Source organism: Indicator indicator, chromosome 6 (assembly GCF_027791375.1).
Source record: "Indicator indicator isolate 239-I01 chromosome 6, UM_Iind_1.1, whole genome shotgun sequence".
Lineage (NCBI taxonomy): Eukaryota > Metazoa > Chordata > Aves > Piciformes > Indicatoridae > Indicator > Indicator indicator.
In genome coordinates this window covers 8,859,614-8,877,843 of record NC_072015.1, presented here as the reverse complement: position 1 = coordinate 8,877,843, position 18,230 = coordinate 8,859,614, and the positions used below count along the sequence as shown (strand labels likewise).

Genomic DNA, 18,230 nt, shown 5'->3' with positions numbered 1-18,230 from the left:
ACCATCTTTTCACCTTTTAAATCTCTCCAGGGATGGGAACTCCCAACACTACCCTGGAATCATAGAATCTACCAGGTTGGAAGAGACCTCCAAGATCATCCAGCCCAACCTATCACCCAGCCCTATCCAATGAACTGGACCATGGCACTAACAGGACAACCTGTGCCAGGACTTGACAACCCTTCTGAGGAAGAAATTTTTCCTAATGTCCAACCTAAACCTCCCCTTGTACAACTTGTCTTATCACTTGTTACTTGGGAAAAGAGATCAACACCCACCTCACTTTGACCTCATTTCAGGCAGAGAGCTAGGTTATCTCCCCTCAGCCTCCTTTTTGCCAGGCTAAACAATCCCAGTTCCCTCAGCTGCTCCTCACAAGACTTGTACTCTAGACTCTTTACCAGGTTTGTTGCCCTTCTCTGAACATGCTCTAGCACCTCAATGTCCTTCCTACAGTGAGGGACCCAAAACTGAATCCAGTATTTGAGGTACAGCCTCATCAGAGCTGAGTATGTGGGGACAGTCACTTCCCTAGTCCTGCTGGCCACACTATTTCTGATACAAGCCAGGAATCATAGCATTTCATGGAGCATCAATGAAAACATGCTGCACTAGAGATATAAAATATCAAGAATGTCTATTTAAAAAATAGAATAAAAAAAATTCACCTGCTAAAAATTAACACAACCACCCATGCCTTAGGAAACTGCACAGCTGTTTTTATATTTACAAGATATTAGACATGATTTGCTCACTATTATAACATCTTCTTTAGTTTTAAATCTACCAGCCTAAAAGCATGACAAAATATTTTTTACTCAACAGAATTCTTGTCCCATCTGCATGTACTTCTCTTGAAGTTATTGAGATGCACATAATTACCCTGAGGCTAAATTTAGACCAGAAAGTGATAATCTTTTTATTGTTCTTGTTGCTTTGTAAGTTTTTCCACAGCAAACAAATGGAATGCTACAAAGAAGCTTATTACATCAAATAAGGAATTAGCAGCAGGAATCAATAATCTCCTAAGATCCTATTTCCAGGCAAATACTCTTAACTTCAAAATAAGCAAAAAAACCCCCAATCCCATGAAACCAAACACTTGCAGAGGGACATTCAAGCCCTATGTGCCACCCTGAACAGGCTGTAGCCTTTCTTTTCATCTACTGCAACATGTGATATCGGCTGTTTACATTTTCTCTCTGAATTTTTGAGGGCTCAGTTCAACCCCTACCATCTCCACTCTTAGTTTCCTGATATGAGATGCCTTTACTTCTTGCCTGTGCATTCCCCAGTTCCCCCAACACTTTATCAGTACCACAGTCTACCTGCTTGGGGCAGACTGGTTATAGAGGAGGAGGGCATGCCCAAAGACATCTTTCATCTTCCTTCTATAAAATGGGAGATAAACCTGCTCCTTGTCCTGCTGACCCGAAGAGTCATCTCTCCTTTACACTTCAGACACTTCACTTCTTAAATCCCATTGGGACAGTGCTGTATATGTTCTCCCTGTGAGAACAGTTTTGCAATTGTTTGTCCTCTCAAGAAAGACTGCTTTAAACTGGTGATTGTTTTGTGAGCTCCTTCCAGGTCTGAATAGCTTATGTAGTCAGCATTGAGGCAGAGAGGCTGAAGAGAGTTAATATTTAAAACATTCTGCATGCAAGAAGCATGTTTGCTCATGGCTGCTTATATGCCTTAGGTTAAGCCTGGATTTCCCTACAGGGCACAGATATCAGCACTCAAATACTTCTGAGCTTTCAGTGCCCTGGTTTTGTGGCATTCACATGTTTTCTGCATGTTCAGCTGCAGTGATGGCAAGGACATGAAGCTTGGAGAGAAGCAGCAAAGGGAATCAGCAGAGTCACCCTGATAAAATTCCCTTCTGAACATGCATCCATGATGCAAAAATGTTGGAAAACCTGGAAACTGCACCTGCTGCTATGAGAGGCTGCAGATTGGTACTAAAACATGCTGGCTAGGATGGTCTGGGCAGACATAAGAGTGTCTGCTTCCTAGTGCTGCTTAGCTTCATTATTAGTTTAAAATGTGCAATTTCTCATGCATCAGCATTAAGCTGAAGAAAAGAATACACACTCTCAGACTCTCCTTCCAGCCCCCAATGGCCATAGCCATGTGGGCTTGTGTTTGGCTTTACAAGTGTAACTCAATTCACATCTGTACCTTATAGTTTCTTGGGTATTAAGCTCACACTCATGACTGCAGATTATCTAGTGCTAAGAAGAAGTTTGCTCCCATTTGACAGCAGTGGTGCTCTGCCTAGCCCAGCTAATGAACACCAGCTTCTAAGGAGGACAGGGGAAAAATGTCTCACAACTACTACACTCTGTCAGCTTTTCAAACTCTGCTGAGGAGTCTTTTTAGCAAAACATGCCTCAAATACGTAGAACCTGGCTGTACTCTGTACTACTGGAGATCATTGCCATTGTATAAATACCAGACAGCATTATTGCAGGCTATCTGGGATGTTTTTGAGAGGAGCAAGCTCCCAATTCCCCAAACTGACAACAATGAATTGTTACTTTTCTCTGGATCCAGCCAGAGACAAAGGTTTGAAGGCAGATCTCAAGATCCTGCTTCAGATGGCTAGAAATGGAGAAAAGAGATCTACAAGGGTGCAAGAAATTTGAAAAAACTCTTAGAAGTGGAACTGAGACTCTGGTGGGGTTTTTTGTTTTGTTTTTTTTTTTTCTGTTATGGTAGAGGTGGACTGAGGGGAAGGCAAAAGGCTGAGGGAAATGCTTGTTGAGGGAAGCTGGGCACTTGGAGTTTATTTCCATGAGAATACAGAGTGTCTGTAAGATGTTCTTGTTTAGAAACTGAATCCCAGAGACTTTTGTGGTTTACATGTCATAGACAGGCATTTGTCAGAGATCATGGCCTGTCTAAATTCTCTGTGCCAGCACAGCCATCATACAATAAACCAAAGCAGGAGACATTTATCAAGCACTGTACCAGAGTAGCTTTATGAGACACATTCATAGTAACCTCAGACTGGGGAGAGCAAAGAAAGGCAGGATTTGGGAAAGCTCAAGACACAGAAGTCGGCTGCTCTGTTGAAATTCCAAATATTCCTGTCAGCTTATTTCTCCAGCTTGTCAAGGTCCCTCTTGATGGCAGCACAACACTCCTGTACGTCAGCCACTCCTCCCGGTTTTGGGTCATCAGCAAGGTCACTGAGGATACACTCTGCCTGGGGCATACTGCTAATTACTGGTCTCCAACTAGACTTTGTGCCACTCTTCACCTGCTACTGGGTCCAACCATTCAAACAGTTTTCAATCCAGCTTCCCATCCAGCCCATACTTCAACAGATTCACTGTGAGGATATTATGGGAGATAATGTTGAAAGCCAAAATGTCTACATAGATGCTATCTACTGCTCCCCCCTTGTATACCAGGGTAGTAATTTCATTGTAGAAGCTCATCATGGTGATTAAGTATGACTTCCCCTTGTGAATCCTGATGACTTTCTTGTCCTTTACATGTCTGGATATGGTTTCCAGGATTAGCTGCTCCATCACTGAGAAAGTGATCAAGGTGAGGCTGACTGGTCTATAATTCCCTTATTTCTCTTTCTTGAACACAGGAGTGATATCTTCTTTCCTCCAGTGTTTGAGCACTTCTCCCAGTTGCCATGACTGATCAAAGAAATGTTGAAGAAGATAAAGACAGCACTAAATATTTAGCACTGCTAGATCAAATTCATCCTTTCAGATATACTTTTATGCTGACTAGTGAGGCAGCATTGTTCTCTCTTGAAGGTTTTAACACATGCCCTAATTGTTACAACATGACATGTCTAGAGACAAGTGCACAGAACTGAGAGAAAGGTAAGGTACAGTAATGGGCAGGTAGGAGAATCAAATCTGAGGCAGCCAAGTATGCAATAAGCACACAGAATGCTGAGACAAGTGAGTGGTGATGCCTAGTATTCTCTCACCGATGCCTTGCATTTCCCCATCATTGCTCCAAAATCTTTCACACTGAGGCCAAGTGCTGTACAGTACCTTGAACCAGGGTAGGGGGGGAGGTAGGCTACTAGCAGTACTGAAATACAAGGAGAAACAAGACAGAATAAAGACTCTGAAGAGAAGAATTAGTCAAGACAAAGGGAAATAAAAGTGCCTCCCAAAAATGTGTCACACAGGATGGGTTTCAAAGGCAAAACCAGTCTCTTTTCCTTGCTCAAGAGATGTTTTTCAGCTGTCACATTACATTAGAAAACACGATGGAGCCCTTAACTTGCTGGAATTGAAGAGCACAGTGCAAAATGTTGGCAGTTCTAACTGCACCAAAGTATTAGATTTTCTTTGCCATTCTGAAGGGGAAGAGGAAACAGATAGTGGAATATCACATAGCTCTATGATTCCTGACATTGCCCAGGTCTCTCAAACTCAGTATATATGTCCGGCCAAAGAATGCAAGGGTTAATAGTTCTGGTACAACGTGAAAGTGAAAGACACCAGACACTTACACTTAGTTGCTCACCAGGAAAAGGAAAGGAATTTCTGAGAATATTCTGGCCCTGAGACATCAGCCACTCCTCCAGAAAGCAGCAGAGAGACATTTTGAGAACAGCTGGAGAATGCCCTGTTAGGGAGATTCATGAAGGCACTGAACTCAGGTCAGAGAAGTTGCTCCCCACTTCAAGACTGATGTGCATGGCCTTGTTTCTTCTACAGTTGAAACCTGGATATTGAGACAGTGAAGTCCTTGCACTAGGAAAACCAGGGACTACCTGGACTTCAGCAAGGCCTTTGACACTGTCCCCCACAGCAAACTCCTGGTCAAGCTGTCAGCCTGTGGCTTGGACAGCAGCACTGTGTGCTGGGTTAGGAACTGGCTGGAGGGCCGAGCCCAGAGAGTGGTGGTGAATGGTGCCACATCTAGCTGGCAGCCTGTCACTAGTGGTGTCCCCTAGGGATCAGTGCTGGGCCCCATCCTGTTCAATATCTTTATTGATGATCTGGATGAGGGGATTGAGTCCATCATCAGTAAATTTGCAGATGACACCAAGCTGGGAGCAGTTGTTGATCTGTTAGAAGGCAGAAGGGCTCTGCAGAGGGACCTTGACAGGCTGGACAGATGGGCAGAGTCCAACAGGATGGCATTCAACAAATCCAAGTGCCAGGTGCTGCACTTCGGCCACAACAACCCCATGCAGAGCTACAGGCTGGGGTCAGAGTGGCTGGAGAGCAGCCAGGTGGAAAGGGACCTGGGGGTACTGGTCGACAGCTGCCTGAACATGAGCCAGCAGTGTGCCCAGGTGGCCAAGAGAGCCAATGGCATCCTGGCCTGCATCAGGCATAGTGTGGCCAGCAGGAGCAGGGAGGTCATTGTACCCCTGTACACAGCACTGGTTAGGCCACACCTTGAGTACTGTGTCCAGTTCTGGGCCCCTCAGTTTAGGAAAGATGTTGAATTGCTGGAGCATGTCCAGAGAAGGGCAACGAGGCTGGGGAGAGGCCTTGAGCACAAGCCCTATGAGGAGAGGCTGAGGGAGCTGGGACTGTTTAGCCTGGAGAAGAGGAGGCTCAGGGGAGACCTCATTGCTGTCTACAACTACCTGAAGGGAGGTTGTAGCCAGGAGGGGTTTGGTCTCTTCTCCCAGGCAACCAGCAGCAGAACAAGAGGACACAGTCTCAAGCTGTGCCAGGGGAGGTTTAGGCTGGAGGAAAGTTCTTCACAGAGAGAGTGGTTGGCCATTGGAATGGGCTGCCCAGGGAGGTGGTGGAGTCACCATCCCTGGAGGTGTTCAAGAGGGGATTGGACGTGGCACTTGGTGCCATGGTTTAGATAGGCATGAGGTTTAGGGTGACAGGTTGGACTCGATGATCCTTGAGGTCTCTTCCAACCTTCTTGATTCTATTCTATTCTATTCTATTCTACAGTTCAGGTGCTCCAACATCCTAGTGCAGCCAAACAAGCCAAAGAAACTCATCATTCATGCTACTTGCAAGCTTCCCTGGAAGAAGGCCAGCTGATCGGGCTGCGAAAATATCTTCATGGCAGATGGCCAGAAACCTTTCCCTGTACCTTCTGTGAGGGCCTCCTGAGGATAGCATTTACAAGCAGTTTACAACTCCCTGTGTGCTTCCCCACAGGGCCTGGGTACAACTGAGCTGCCATCTGCCATCCTACCAGGTAACTAAGGTTCCTGTGGGTGTGCAGGAGAAGAGGCCCTGGTCCAGGCAGCATTCTTGTTCCCCACTGAAGGAGCAGGCTGGTGTCTTTGCAGCCCCCTCTGCTTGAGATCAGGGTCTCCTGCTTGCAAGGTGACCTTTTAAATGACATCCACTTGATTTTGTGGGGAAGCAGGAAGAATGTTTCTTCTTGATTATTGTAACAAAGGAAATTGTGAAGACTTTTCCAGCATGCTGAAAAACTCAGCTATTTGGTAGGATAAATTGTCCAGCCTGACGTTGTAGATACTCATTTAGCAAATACAATATATTGAATGCTTGTTTAATTAATTACTCATTAACCACCATTGTTGCTGCCAGCTGAATTCAGGGATGTCAGTGATTAACCAGGTTACTGGACTTGCCTTGGTCCTAACGTGCTTTCCCTGTAGTTTGCTGGTTTGAAAATTAGTCATCATCAGAAAGGCAAGCAATGGGAAGTGCAGGCTGCATACTTGGAGACATGCTGATGTGGCCTGCTGCACATGCAAACACTTCCTCCTCTTCACTAACGCTATTAATGTAAGTGGTAATTTCATGTGGTCAGATTTGAGGCTAAGGACTTTGTTTAATTCCCATGTGTGGTCTGTGCAGTGGTTATCACAGTATCAGAGTATATCAGAGGTTGGAAGGGACCTCAAGAGATCATCAGGTCCAACCCCCCTGCCAGAGCAGGATCACTTAGGGTAGTCCACACAGGAACGCATCCAGATGGGTTTTGAAAGCCTCCAGAGAAGGAGACTCCACAACCCCCCTAGGAAGCCTGTTCCAGTGCTCTGGCATCCTCACTGTAATGAATTCCAGTGCTGAAATATGAGCATAATTCTCATCTGTGCTTGTCTCTAAAAAATGGGTTGTAACTTTACTGCATGCATGCAAAAAAAGTCCCTGTTTATCTCAGTGATCCTAGTGTTAACACTATGTCTTAGGAAAAATACACAAAATTCCAACCTTACATAATTGTATCAGGTGTAGTTGTAAGAATATTCACTTTCTTGGTATGTTTGTCCAAAAGACATTTAATCCTATATTTAAAAAAAAATATATAAATCATTAAATCCTATTTACCACAGGGCCCACTGTTCAAAAAAATCACCATTATTGGTGACTTGGCTCTTTGCATCATGGTTTAATGGCCATGGTGGTATTAGGTTGATGGTTGGACTTGATGATTCATAGATTCATATGATACCGGGTTGGAAGGGACCTCAAGGATCATCTAGTCCAACTTTTCAGGATAAGAATATAGTTTAACTGAGATGGCCCAGCACCCTGTCAAGCTGGGCCTTGAAACTTTAATTTTGGGGAATCTACCACCTCCCTTGGAACTCCAATGAACTATTGTTCAAATGGTGACATTTTTTTTCCTGGCATCCAGTCTCAATCTTCCCAGGAACACCTTGTACCCATTACCCCTTGTCTTCAGCACATGGCTCTTTGTAAAAAGGGACTCTCCCTCCTCATGATAGCCACCCTTTATGTACTTGTGTACATGGTTATGAGGTCTCCCCCAAGCCTTCTCTTCGCAAGGCTGAATGAACCCAGTTCTCTCAGCCTTCCTTCATTTGACAGGTCTTCCAGTCCTCTGATCGTTCTTGTGGCTTTTCACTGGACCCTCTCCAACCTGTCTGCATCCTTCTTGTATAGCAGGGACCAAAACTGTACACAGTATTCAAGGTGCGATGATCTTGGAGGTCTTTTCCAACCAAAACAATTCTATGCTTCTAAGCTTCTATCTACTCACATACAATAATTTGCATATGCAGCTCCTGTGCTCTCAGATAAAGATGACCATACACACAAGTTACACTTACTTCTTTAGCAGGCCTGCTTGTGCACACAGTGAGTGCACATATATCACATATATATAAAAAAGCTGATGGGAGTTAGGATCAAAAATTGGATTTGTGTGTTTGCTTCCTTTACAAGGACTACCTGTGTTAAATCTCCTGCACATTTTACCAAATAGACCATAATACCTTGGAGAGGAAAAAAAACAAAAAGGCAAACCATACCTCCTGAGAGAGCAAAATATTTTGCTCAAAAAGCAATTTTTCCATTTTACAATCATCAGACTATAAAGTGAAATTTATTCCTGCCAGTTGCCTCTTTTACCTACTTGTACTGCTCTCTGATTTGTTTCCTATATGAAAATTACAAGGTCATTCCAGATGAGCAAATGTTGTACTTGTGAGTAACTCTCCACTATCAGCAGACAGAAAACATGAAGATCTATGGTTATATTTTTCCAGATTGAAATCTATGAGCTAGTTCTTAATGAAGTTGCCTGAAATTTAACAGTGTTAACAGCACAAGGGAAAAAAAACAGACAAACCACCCACCTTTGTTTTCTTTTTCTTAAAGCCAGAAAGTAATATTCTGAAACAGTTACTTCCCAGCTTGTGTTTGTTTCACCTTTTTTCTATTAATACATGTCATTCTTTTACTCAAAAGAGAGTACTGTGTGAGCTCCACGTGGCCTCTTGTTTACTAGAGAAATAAAAGACTGTTTCTATTACCAACATATGTTATTTCATTACTGCCACAAGCTTGCATCATATCACCATGAATTATTTTGCTCAGCAGAGAAATGTGGCTTCCTCTGAAGTAAAAGTGACAGTAGTTTGACAACTAAAAGCAACACTGCAATCAATTTGGGGCAGAAAATGAAGGATAGCACACCCCTACTGGAACTGCGTAAGAAACTAAGGTAGACTAAATATGTGTCAACAGCCTGAGTGAGACCTCAAACACAGACTGTGTCAGGGCACTGAAAAGTATGGGAAGTGTGAAGGGGAAATCGTAACCCCATAATCTTACTCTGCTTTGGCTTCTGCAGAGAAAGGATGGGAGAAACAGATGCTGCAATGAAACTGGTTCCATGAGACCAGGCAACAGGAGCAGTGACAGACCCCAGGAATAACAATTAGCTTCCTGGGCTGGTGACATCTCTGACCAAAATGAACTTTTGACATGGAGAATACACGTTCCATTTCATTAGTGGCCACACGGGTGCCTCTGGGGAGGCCTTGCCCTGAAATGCTGCTTCCTGCTGCCAACCATTAAGAGCATTGCTCTCCTGAGCACAACATTCTTCCTCCTTTATAGTAACATAAATAAATTGCCTGACCTTCTAACATGGAGAGGCACATCTGCCCACGGACTGACCATATCCGCTCTGCAAGGCTTTGCTTTCATTCAGAGCAAAACATCTGCCAGACCCAAGTCGAGCAAATTGGTGGCAGCAGGGGTTCATCCCCTCCCAAGGTGGAGCTGTGGCACAGGAGAGATCACACTGCCAGGACCCACTGAGATTGTAAGTTATGGACACTGCTCATCCCATAAACAAGGGAGCATGTAGAGGTGATGTGCTTTGCAATGACATTACCCACCAGCATCTCCCCTTTCCCTTAGTTGCTCCCATTGACCTTTTCCACAGCAAATCATCAGATGAAGCAAATTCATGCTGTTAGATGCTGAAACTCATATCAAAACAATACTAATAGCATAATTTGTGATGTTAGACTTGTCTTTTTCCGGGATTAATGTTAGCTATGCAAATTCCCAATATAAAGAGACAAATCTAAATGGTGCTCAGAAATGAGGATCCTTGTCTTACTGAAGTTAGATGTCTTGATACCTGTGTAGTTTTTTTGAAAGGACACAAACATTGCTGACAATGAGAGTTTGCTAGCTAGTGGAATTTTCCAAAGTTCATAGGCACATATGTACATTTGGAGACCTCAACATACTTTAAATATATGTGCACATATGTTTTGTTCAGTGGCTTGCCTGAAGTCAGAAAGACCATGGAAAATGCAGCCTTCCCAAAGCATTTTAACTAAAAGGCAACCTTTCCTTTCAGCTCAACAGAGATTGCTAGGGTACCAGTCACAGAAGAGGTTTGACAAGGGCCTTGAGAGTCCAACTCCCATCCATACCCTCCAACAGAACCCAGATCAGTTCTGCTTGGAGTATTTATTCCTGGTGGTGGTTGTGTTATGATAAGTCAGTTTCAGCTTGTCACCCACAGAAAATCATCTGCTTTTGCTGCCCTACTCTTGATGCTAAGGACAATTTAGATAGCTCCCTTGGGGTGTGGTAGTGTGGGGGGTGAGAGGGGGCATTTCCAACCCGCCACATGGGGTTTCTCACAAATATACAGCTTCCTCACAAAGCTAAACTAAAAGGGGAAAAAAAATTGTTGTTTTCCCTAGGTACTGTCACAGCTAAACCCCAGGCTCATCCCTTTGCAGCTTTGTTCAGTTGTCCTCATTCATGTATTGCCCCCTCTAATCCAGCATTTAGATGAGCTTGTTTACCACAATCCTATTTTCCGTGTGATTTATCCCCAGCACCCGACATGTGAAAAGCAACCTCCTCACACCCAGGCATGCCCACCGCCGTTGGGGATGAGCTCTTGCTTTAGGCACTTGCTTTTCTCTCATTAGTGGAAGCTAACAATAAGTGAGAATTGCAGCCGTCAGAGGTAATTAGGAAGAAATTATTTCATGTTACCCAACAAAATGAGGTCTGTGAATAAAGCCTAATCCTGCTGTCTGCCCATTCTTTTTATCTCTACATGACTCAGAGTTGGGGAGGGCATAAAATGCTCCCCCCAGCGCTGGACAGGGAACAGCCATGGAGGAGATTCGGCTGTGCTGAAGGGTCCATCTTGCTAACAGCATCTGGTTGAATAAACCCTCCCTTCAGTGGGACTGCAATGCTGTTTAATTAATTAACTGTTTCAAAAAAATGAATCTCCTCACAAACTGATTTTTTAGTAAATAAACACAATCATTTTGGATTATTCAGTCTCCTCAGGCCTCTGAAGGAACTGATGTGTATTTTAACAACTGTGCAAGTCTTGCAGACCAACCCTTCCTCAGCACTGGTAATATCTCTGTCACCTTCATGGTGATGCCAAAGATGCAATCCTTTCCTCAAATTGTCCAATTTTTCTCCTTTCCGTTTCATGACTTTCCTTCTGTTTAGAAACATGCTGTATTGCTCTTCCTCCTGAGTACTCTCCCTCCTGCAGAGGGACAAAAACCTCACAGCAGCTTCATGGCATTTAAAATCAGTGGCTATTTTTTATACTTGTGGGAATTCACCAAATTCATTTCATCACAGGATTTCTGCTTCCAGGCAGTATTTTTCAGTACAGCTAAGGAAGATGTAGTATTGATCAGGGAATGCACGAAGTAGATTACCATTCAAACCAAGGTAGTAGGTGGCTATCATCTGTCTAACCTGCTACTCCATAACAAAGATTTATGACTTTTCAGCCTACATTTCCCAATCACAGACATCTTAGTACTATTTCCATAGCATCAGTGGGACTATAAACACATCTAGCAGGTGTGCATGTCTGTATCTCAAGCATATGCAATTACAGCCATAGGGACACAGTGTCTCTGTGATCTACTTTCACACTTCCTATCCTTTGCCTCCTGATACTTGCAATATATTATTTATATTGCTTCAGATCAAGATTTTCTACTTGGGTGTAAGGATGGGATCCCATAAGGTACTGCAGTGAATAAATCCAGTGCTATATGAAAACCCACACAGAACACTACTGTATAGCTGAGAGAGGAGCTTCCCATTGACTCACTGCTTTAAAAAGCCAGCAGAACATATACAGGCACATGCTCACAGGATCCCACTGAACAGCCTGTCCTCGTAGGGGAGGTGCTCCAGTTTCCTGACCATCTTTGTGGCCTTCCTCTTGACCTGCTTATATTCAGGTTTTTTTCCACCAATACCACCAAGTCCTTCTCCGCAGGGCTGCTCTAAATCCAGTCACTGCCCAGCCTGTGTTTTTTCACTTGGGATTGACTCCATCTAGGTGCAGAACCATGCATTTGGCCTAATACTTCTGTGTGCAATTGCTAATGAGCACTTTCACTACAGTTGGGGTGTTAAAAGATTTAAAAAGTCTTGAGTGGTTTAGAAAGCAGGTCAATGATAGCCTAAAGACACACCTTGTCTCAGTATATGGGAGAGACTTTGTGAAAGACTTACAAAGAAACCAGGTCTTCCCACTTCAAGAGAGTGAAAAGTCCTCAGAAAGCCTGGTGCATTTTCTCTAGATGGCTCTTGTGCTTATTAAATAATGTGTTGATTAAGGAACTCTGTGTGATCTCTTATGACCATCATTACTCCTTGGTGAAACAGAAGTGAAAAGACTGTCACTGAAGCAACCCATCTCAATACCATCACACAGTCCCACAGCCTCTGGCAGACAGCCAGCTCTGGAGAGCATTACTTACTAGGGCTGTCCTTCCTCCTCACCAGGGGCTCCTGACAGACCATGCCTTTATCACTGCCCCTGGGAGAACCTCCAAGTTCATATCCTGAGCCAGTCTGAGTCCTTGCTTCACAGTCATAACCCAGGTATGTTCTCACTCTGATACCTACTGAAAGATAAATCCAGGTCCTCTGACTCTAACATGAATAACCAAGAGCCAGTACTTCCCAGCAGGTCCAACACAGCCAGAGAGACAAGCAGAAGTCTGCCTTCTCCCTCTTCCTGCTAACTTTCAGAGTCACGTTTTTTCTCCTATTCTCTCCTTTCTGCCTTAGAGTCACTTATACTCATTTCTTAAGCATCTGTGAAGCTGTGCAGGCACCAGAGGGATAAAATGAAGGAGTTGGGGAGAAGCTGAGTAGGAAAGAAAAAACAAAACAAAACAACCACAAAACAAAACCCAAGAAAACCATACCCATTTAAAGATGTACTTAGCACAGAAGGTCTGTTGTGTGGGTTTTTCGCAGCCAAGAACATGGCTAGCAGCATCCATTTCCTATCCCTAACTCACATGTGGTTATGAGCTGAAAGTTCTGCATCTTAATTCACTATTTTTGCTCCTTGCTTCATAGTAGGTATCACATTTTGGAATATCACAGAACAGTGGGGGCTGGAAGGGAGCTCTAGAGATCATCTAGGGTTAAACCCCTGTGCTAAATCAGGTTCACCCAGAACTGTAACCAGATGAGTTTTGAATCCCTACAGAGAAGGAAACTCCACAATCTCTTTGGACAGCCTGTTCCAGTGCTCCATCACCCTCACAGTAAAGTTTTTCCCTATGCAGCAGTCTGTTAGGAGGAGTCCATTTTCCTTGAGTAGCCCATTCTGGTTTGGAGAGAGGAGGAGGAGGTCTGCTAATTAGTTGCTGTAATTCCTGTGACCAGACTGCCCAGAAACAGTCTGTGCTGCAGTGGCCTGTTTGTGTAACTGGAATTCACATGATGTAGGATCTCCTGCCTATGCTAGGACGTATTTTGCCATCTGGGCATGTGCTTAGCCATGATACAAGATACACACCAACAAAGCACTATGTTCATGTGAAGTATTTCTATAAGAGGCACAAAGGTGTTAGTCTGTCTCTCGGCTGAGCTAGTACTGAGGTGTGTCGTGGGCCAGATCCTGCTGTAAGATACAGTCACTGCAGCCTCACCTATACAACTGGTCTGGTATAAATCAAGGCATTACTGTCTCAGCACAGGAAACAGATGACATGGTGAAATCAGTGCAATAATAAAGTAATTTCTGGGACTAACTGGAGGTCCAGAGGTTCCAAACTATATTTAAAGCAGGACCTGGACAAACTGTTCTGAGCCAAATTGATTCCTGGTGCAACTCTAAGGTTGAAGGAACTACCCCTGGGATGGTTTTGGTCCCACACAATATGTCAGTGTTCAATCTCTCAATATGCCTGGCACTATGAGTCTTTAAATATGACATTCTGTTTACAGTACGAAATTCTGCTCTGCCAAATGTGGCAGCCAATGAGCTTCCAAACTAAATACTGAGGGCTACGCATCAATACTGAAGTATCCTAATCAGCCTCTTGGTGAAAATTAATTGACCCATTACAGACAATAACTATTTGCTGAAGTTTTTAGTCTGCATTTTTCATTTCTGTAAGTAGCATGTGTTTTCATTGGTTGGCTATTTTAAACCATAGGGAACCATTGGTGGAACAGTACAAATCCCTCTGAAATCCAAAATTGCCAGCTGCAATTATAGCCTGCATCTAGCATCTTCTCTAAGGGCTATAAATGCTTCACTACTTTAATTTTGTTTGACATTTGCATCACTGTGTGACAATTACTGAGCAATGGCAAAGGATGGATTCAGTAATGAAGTCTGGGCAGCACAGAATACTGCCCAAGCCAAAACATTCTCTCTATTTCAATCTAATAGTCGTCAGTCTGTGCACATAGACACACCACATGCAGGTAAAAAGCACTGTGAGACAGGCACCTTCCTTTTTACTGCTAAAATGTCTGTGGCTTTTTGCATATTAAAGATAAAGAAAGTGCTTTCTCCTCATAGATGAGATACTAAGTTGCAAATACTAGTAAATTAAATTAAAAGGTCTGACAAGCAACTATATTATTCAAGATAAGGCTTGTGAAATTCTACCAATTCCAGTGATATTATGTCAGTATAAACTGGGACTGAAACAGCAGTGGCTCAGCTGTTTTTGAGCTCATATATACACAGTTTTAATTATTTGAACTATTTGTGATTGCCCCTTAGTCATGTCTATACTAGAAGATAACATTATACCTCAGTCTGAATGAGAAGAGATACGACTGGGGTAACAAATGACATAGTGAGAAGATGGGGCTTACACAGGGTGCAGGGTTTGGCTGGGATAGTTAATTTTCTTTGCAGTAGCTGGCGTGGGGCTATGGTTTCAATCTGTGCTGGAAACAGCATTGATAGCACAGGGATATTTTGATTATGCTGAGCAGTGCTTGCAGTATCAAAGCCTCTTCTGTTCCTCACACCACCCTACCAGTGAGTAGCCTGGGGGTGCACAAGGAGTTGGGACACAGCTGGGACAGCTAACCCCAACTGTCCAAAGTGACATTACAGACCATATGACTTTACGGTCAGCATATAAGCTGGGGGAAGAAGAGGGAAGTGGAAGACACTCAGCTTTACAGCATTTGTCTTCCCAAACCACCCTTATGCATGATGGAGCCCGGCCTTCCTGGAGATGGCTGAACACCTGCCTGTCAATGGGAAGTGGTGAATTCATTTCTTGTGCTTTGCTTGTGCATGCAGCTTTTTCTTTACTCATTACACTGTCTTTATCTCAAGCCATGAGTTACATTCTGACTTTTATCCTTCTGATTCTCTCCTCTCATCCCACCAGAGAGGAGTGAGTGAGAGGCTGTGTGGGGCTTAGTTGCTGGCGGGGGTTAAACCATGACACACAGGAAGCATTCTGGGTATTGCCAAAATTAGTTTTCCCTTGTTAAAATGAGATATGCTGAAGAAACATTCCTTAATAGGGGAAAAAGCAGGGTTTAGAGAGGTGAGATATAAAATATTTACAATAAAAAATACCTGGGGAACAGTGAGCTGTGCAGAGTCATTGTTTGCAAAAGACACAATTTACATTCATCAGACACAGCTGTAAGACTTCTGAGAGACTGAAGTAATTTAGGCAAACGGGTGACAGTGGAAATGCTGCTCAATGTCATTACAAGGTCAAGCACTCCACTGTAAGATATCCTAAGAGGCAAAAAATTTCAACACCTTACATGCTTCAAAAGGGTCCAAAATGAATCATAAAGCACTGGGACCTCACTATCATGTGCTGCTCTTTGGAACCCAAAGCTCCGTGTGCAGCTGCAGTCTACAAAGGTATTGGGCTGAATAAAGACTAGACTGAAAAGTCACAGTACCAGCAACAGTACAGTGCTATTTGGAATACTTGGGGCATCACTGCTAAGACCCTTCAACCAGGACACTGAAGAATTAAATCTTGGAGTAGGCTAAGCCATGATCCAGCTAAAAGACTTTCAGAGACAGACTGGAAAGGTAGGTGTGGTTAGTTTATTCCAAAGAAGTGCTAAATGAGGCCATGAAAAAAAAAGTAAATAAAATGCTGAAAGAGGTACTTATCAGAGGCTCCTGTTCTCCCCATCTCCACAACATGGTAGCAGTGCTCCACCCTCATCCCCCTCACCAAAACTACAAACCAAACCCAACCAACTAACCACCCACCCACCCAAGACCCCCAAACCAACCACAACAAAAACCCCAAACAAACAAAAAACAACAACAAAACCCCAACCAAAATCCACAATAAATTTCCCAGCAACTGGCTGCTGCTCTTGTGGTTTTCTTAAAGTCACAGTGGAGAGCAGGTAACAGCATTCACCAGCTCTGCCTACCACCAAGTTGGTAACAACAATACCAAACTGATTACAGAATTTATTACTGGAGAACAGGAGGTTCTTAGACATGTCTACCTGGCCTCAGTTTACTAATTCCTGACAAAAATGATCCACACTTCATGGCCATCCCTCTATATCCCATGCAATACAGAAAATCAGAAGAGCTAGTGAGTGACACTTAAGAAGATGACAGCATCTAGGCAGGGTTAATCTGACCCAACAAAAGCAGGTACAGGAGGATGCAAGTATTTTGGATCAAAACCAGACCCGGGTACTCATGAGAGATGCAGTCAAAAAAAGTTATTCCTCTGTCCTTTGGCCAAACTAACAGCCTGTGAAATGGCACCTGCAGCTACAGTCCAAAATGTTATCGAAGCTGAACATTTCCCAGTGGTGCATAGAGAAAAACCAAACCCACACAGTTCATACTGATACGCAACACACCCAAAGATCCCATAGGATATGCCAGGAAAATTAAATGAAGCACTGTATGAGAAGTTATATTGGAGCAAAAATAATATATGGAGTCTCTTTTCTTTCCCCGATGGCTTTTTCTCTTAACATCGTGAACAAACAGATCTCAAATGTTTACAGACTAGGGATAAAAACTGCAACTCACCACTTATTTCCAAAGGCAAGAGTTAGAACATTGTTTGTCTCCTACCTTGTTAACTTTGTCCCAATCTGCTGCCTAAGTTCAAGCCTCTCTTCATCAGTCTGCATGGGGAGGATGTTCTTTTCCTCCAGCTCTCGCTTGGAAGGCCTGTTGCTTAATTTGATTGCTAAAGAGTCCTTCCTGCAGATTTTCCTTGCCAGGGAGCCTGTGGGAGAGAGGAGAAGCTTTGCCAAAAGAGGTGTCATCATTTCACTACAGCATGCAGCAACCAAAGAATTACTGGCCAAGGGAGGATACTAAGCTCTCATTTTATATTGGTATGGACTGTGGGAAAATTAACTTCACATGCTCAATTAACCTCTATTCCTATCATAATAAGGAAAAGCTGAGTTTGGTAAGTACACAGGAAAAATAAATTAAAATATTGCTCTATTGAGGGGAGTGGAGAAGAAGGGCTTGCCCTGTAGCATCTGTAGCACTCCAGCACAGTGTTTCTGAACCATGTAATGGAATGAATAATTCAACCTCAGAATCTGGGCAAGCAGCAGAGCTACAGCATGTGGAAGGAAGGAGGTATCTTTCTTGCAATGTAGTATGAAGACATCCAAGCTAGCATTAGAAGGAATCAAAAGTCAAACAGAAGCACACAGATCTCTATGTACATTAATTGACACTGCTTCTCATTCTGAAGACATGGAATACGCCTGCTTTAGGATCTTCTTTGTCTGTGCTTTAATGAGGGTATTGATTGATTGTACTGCTCTCGGTCTACAGAACAAAAGAAAGTGGACGGTCTGAAACTTCAGCTTGACCTGCAGGATGACAAGCAGTTGTCATTTGGGAGTGTCCTATGAGGCCACATCAAGGCAGGAGATGGGTTTTCTCTGAGAAGCCAGCTAGGGGTCACAGGTCCTCCTCCAGACTGCAATTGTGATATAGTTACCAATTAACCTTGTCTTATATGAGGCAAATTTTCTGATCATCACCCCTTTCAAAGTATGTGAAGAATTACAATTCTGACATGATTTGCTATACAGAAAAGCTCTGATTCTCTATTTCTGGCACTTATTTCATCCTTCTGAAATAATTCTATTGAGCTGATCTTGACTAAAGCCAAAGGCAAGGCTTCTTTGCACCATGAACACTTGGGAAAGTGAATCCAAAAATCAATTTGGAAACTAAAACCAGTTATTTGAATTCTA

General features: G+C 43.4%; 1 protein-coding gene across 1 annotated transcript in view; it reads right to left on the bottom strand.

Moving 5' to 3' along the window:
- The window catches only part of PHACTR1 (phosphatase and actin regulator 1), a 326,072-nt gene that overhangs the window by 27,536 nt on the left and 280,306 nt on the right, over positions 1-18,230 (bottom strand). Inside the window, exon 9 of the mRNA XM_054381958.1 lies at positions 17,077-17,233. Within this exon, the coding sequence (XP_054237933.1) occupies positions 17,077-17,233 (157 nt within the window). The remainder of the gene's footprint in view (positions 1-17,076; positions 17,234-18,230) is intronic.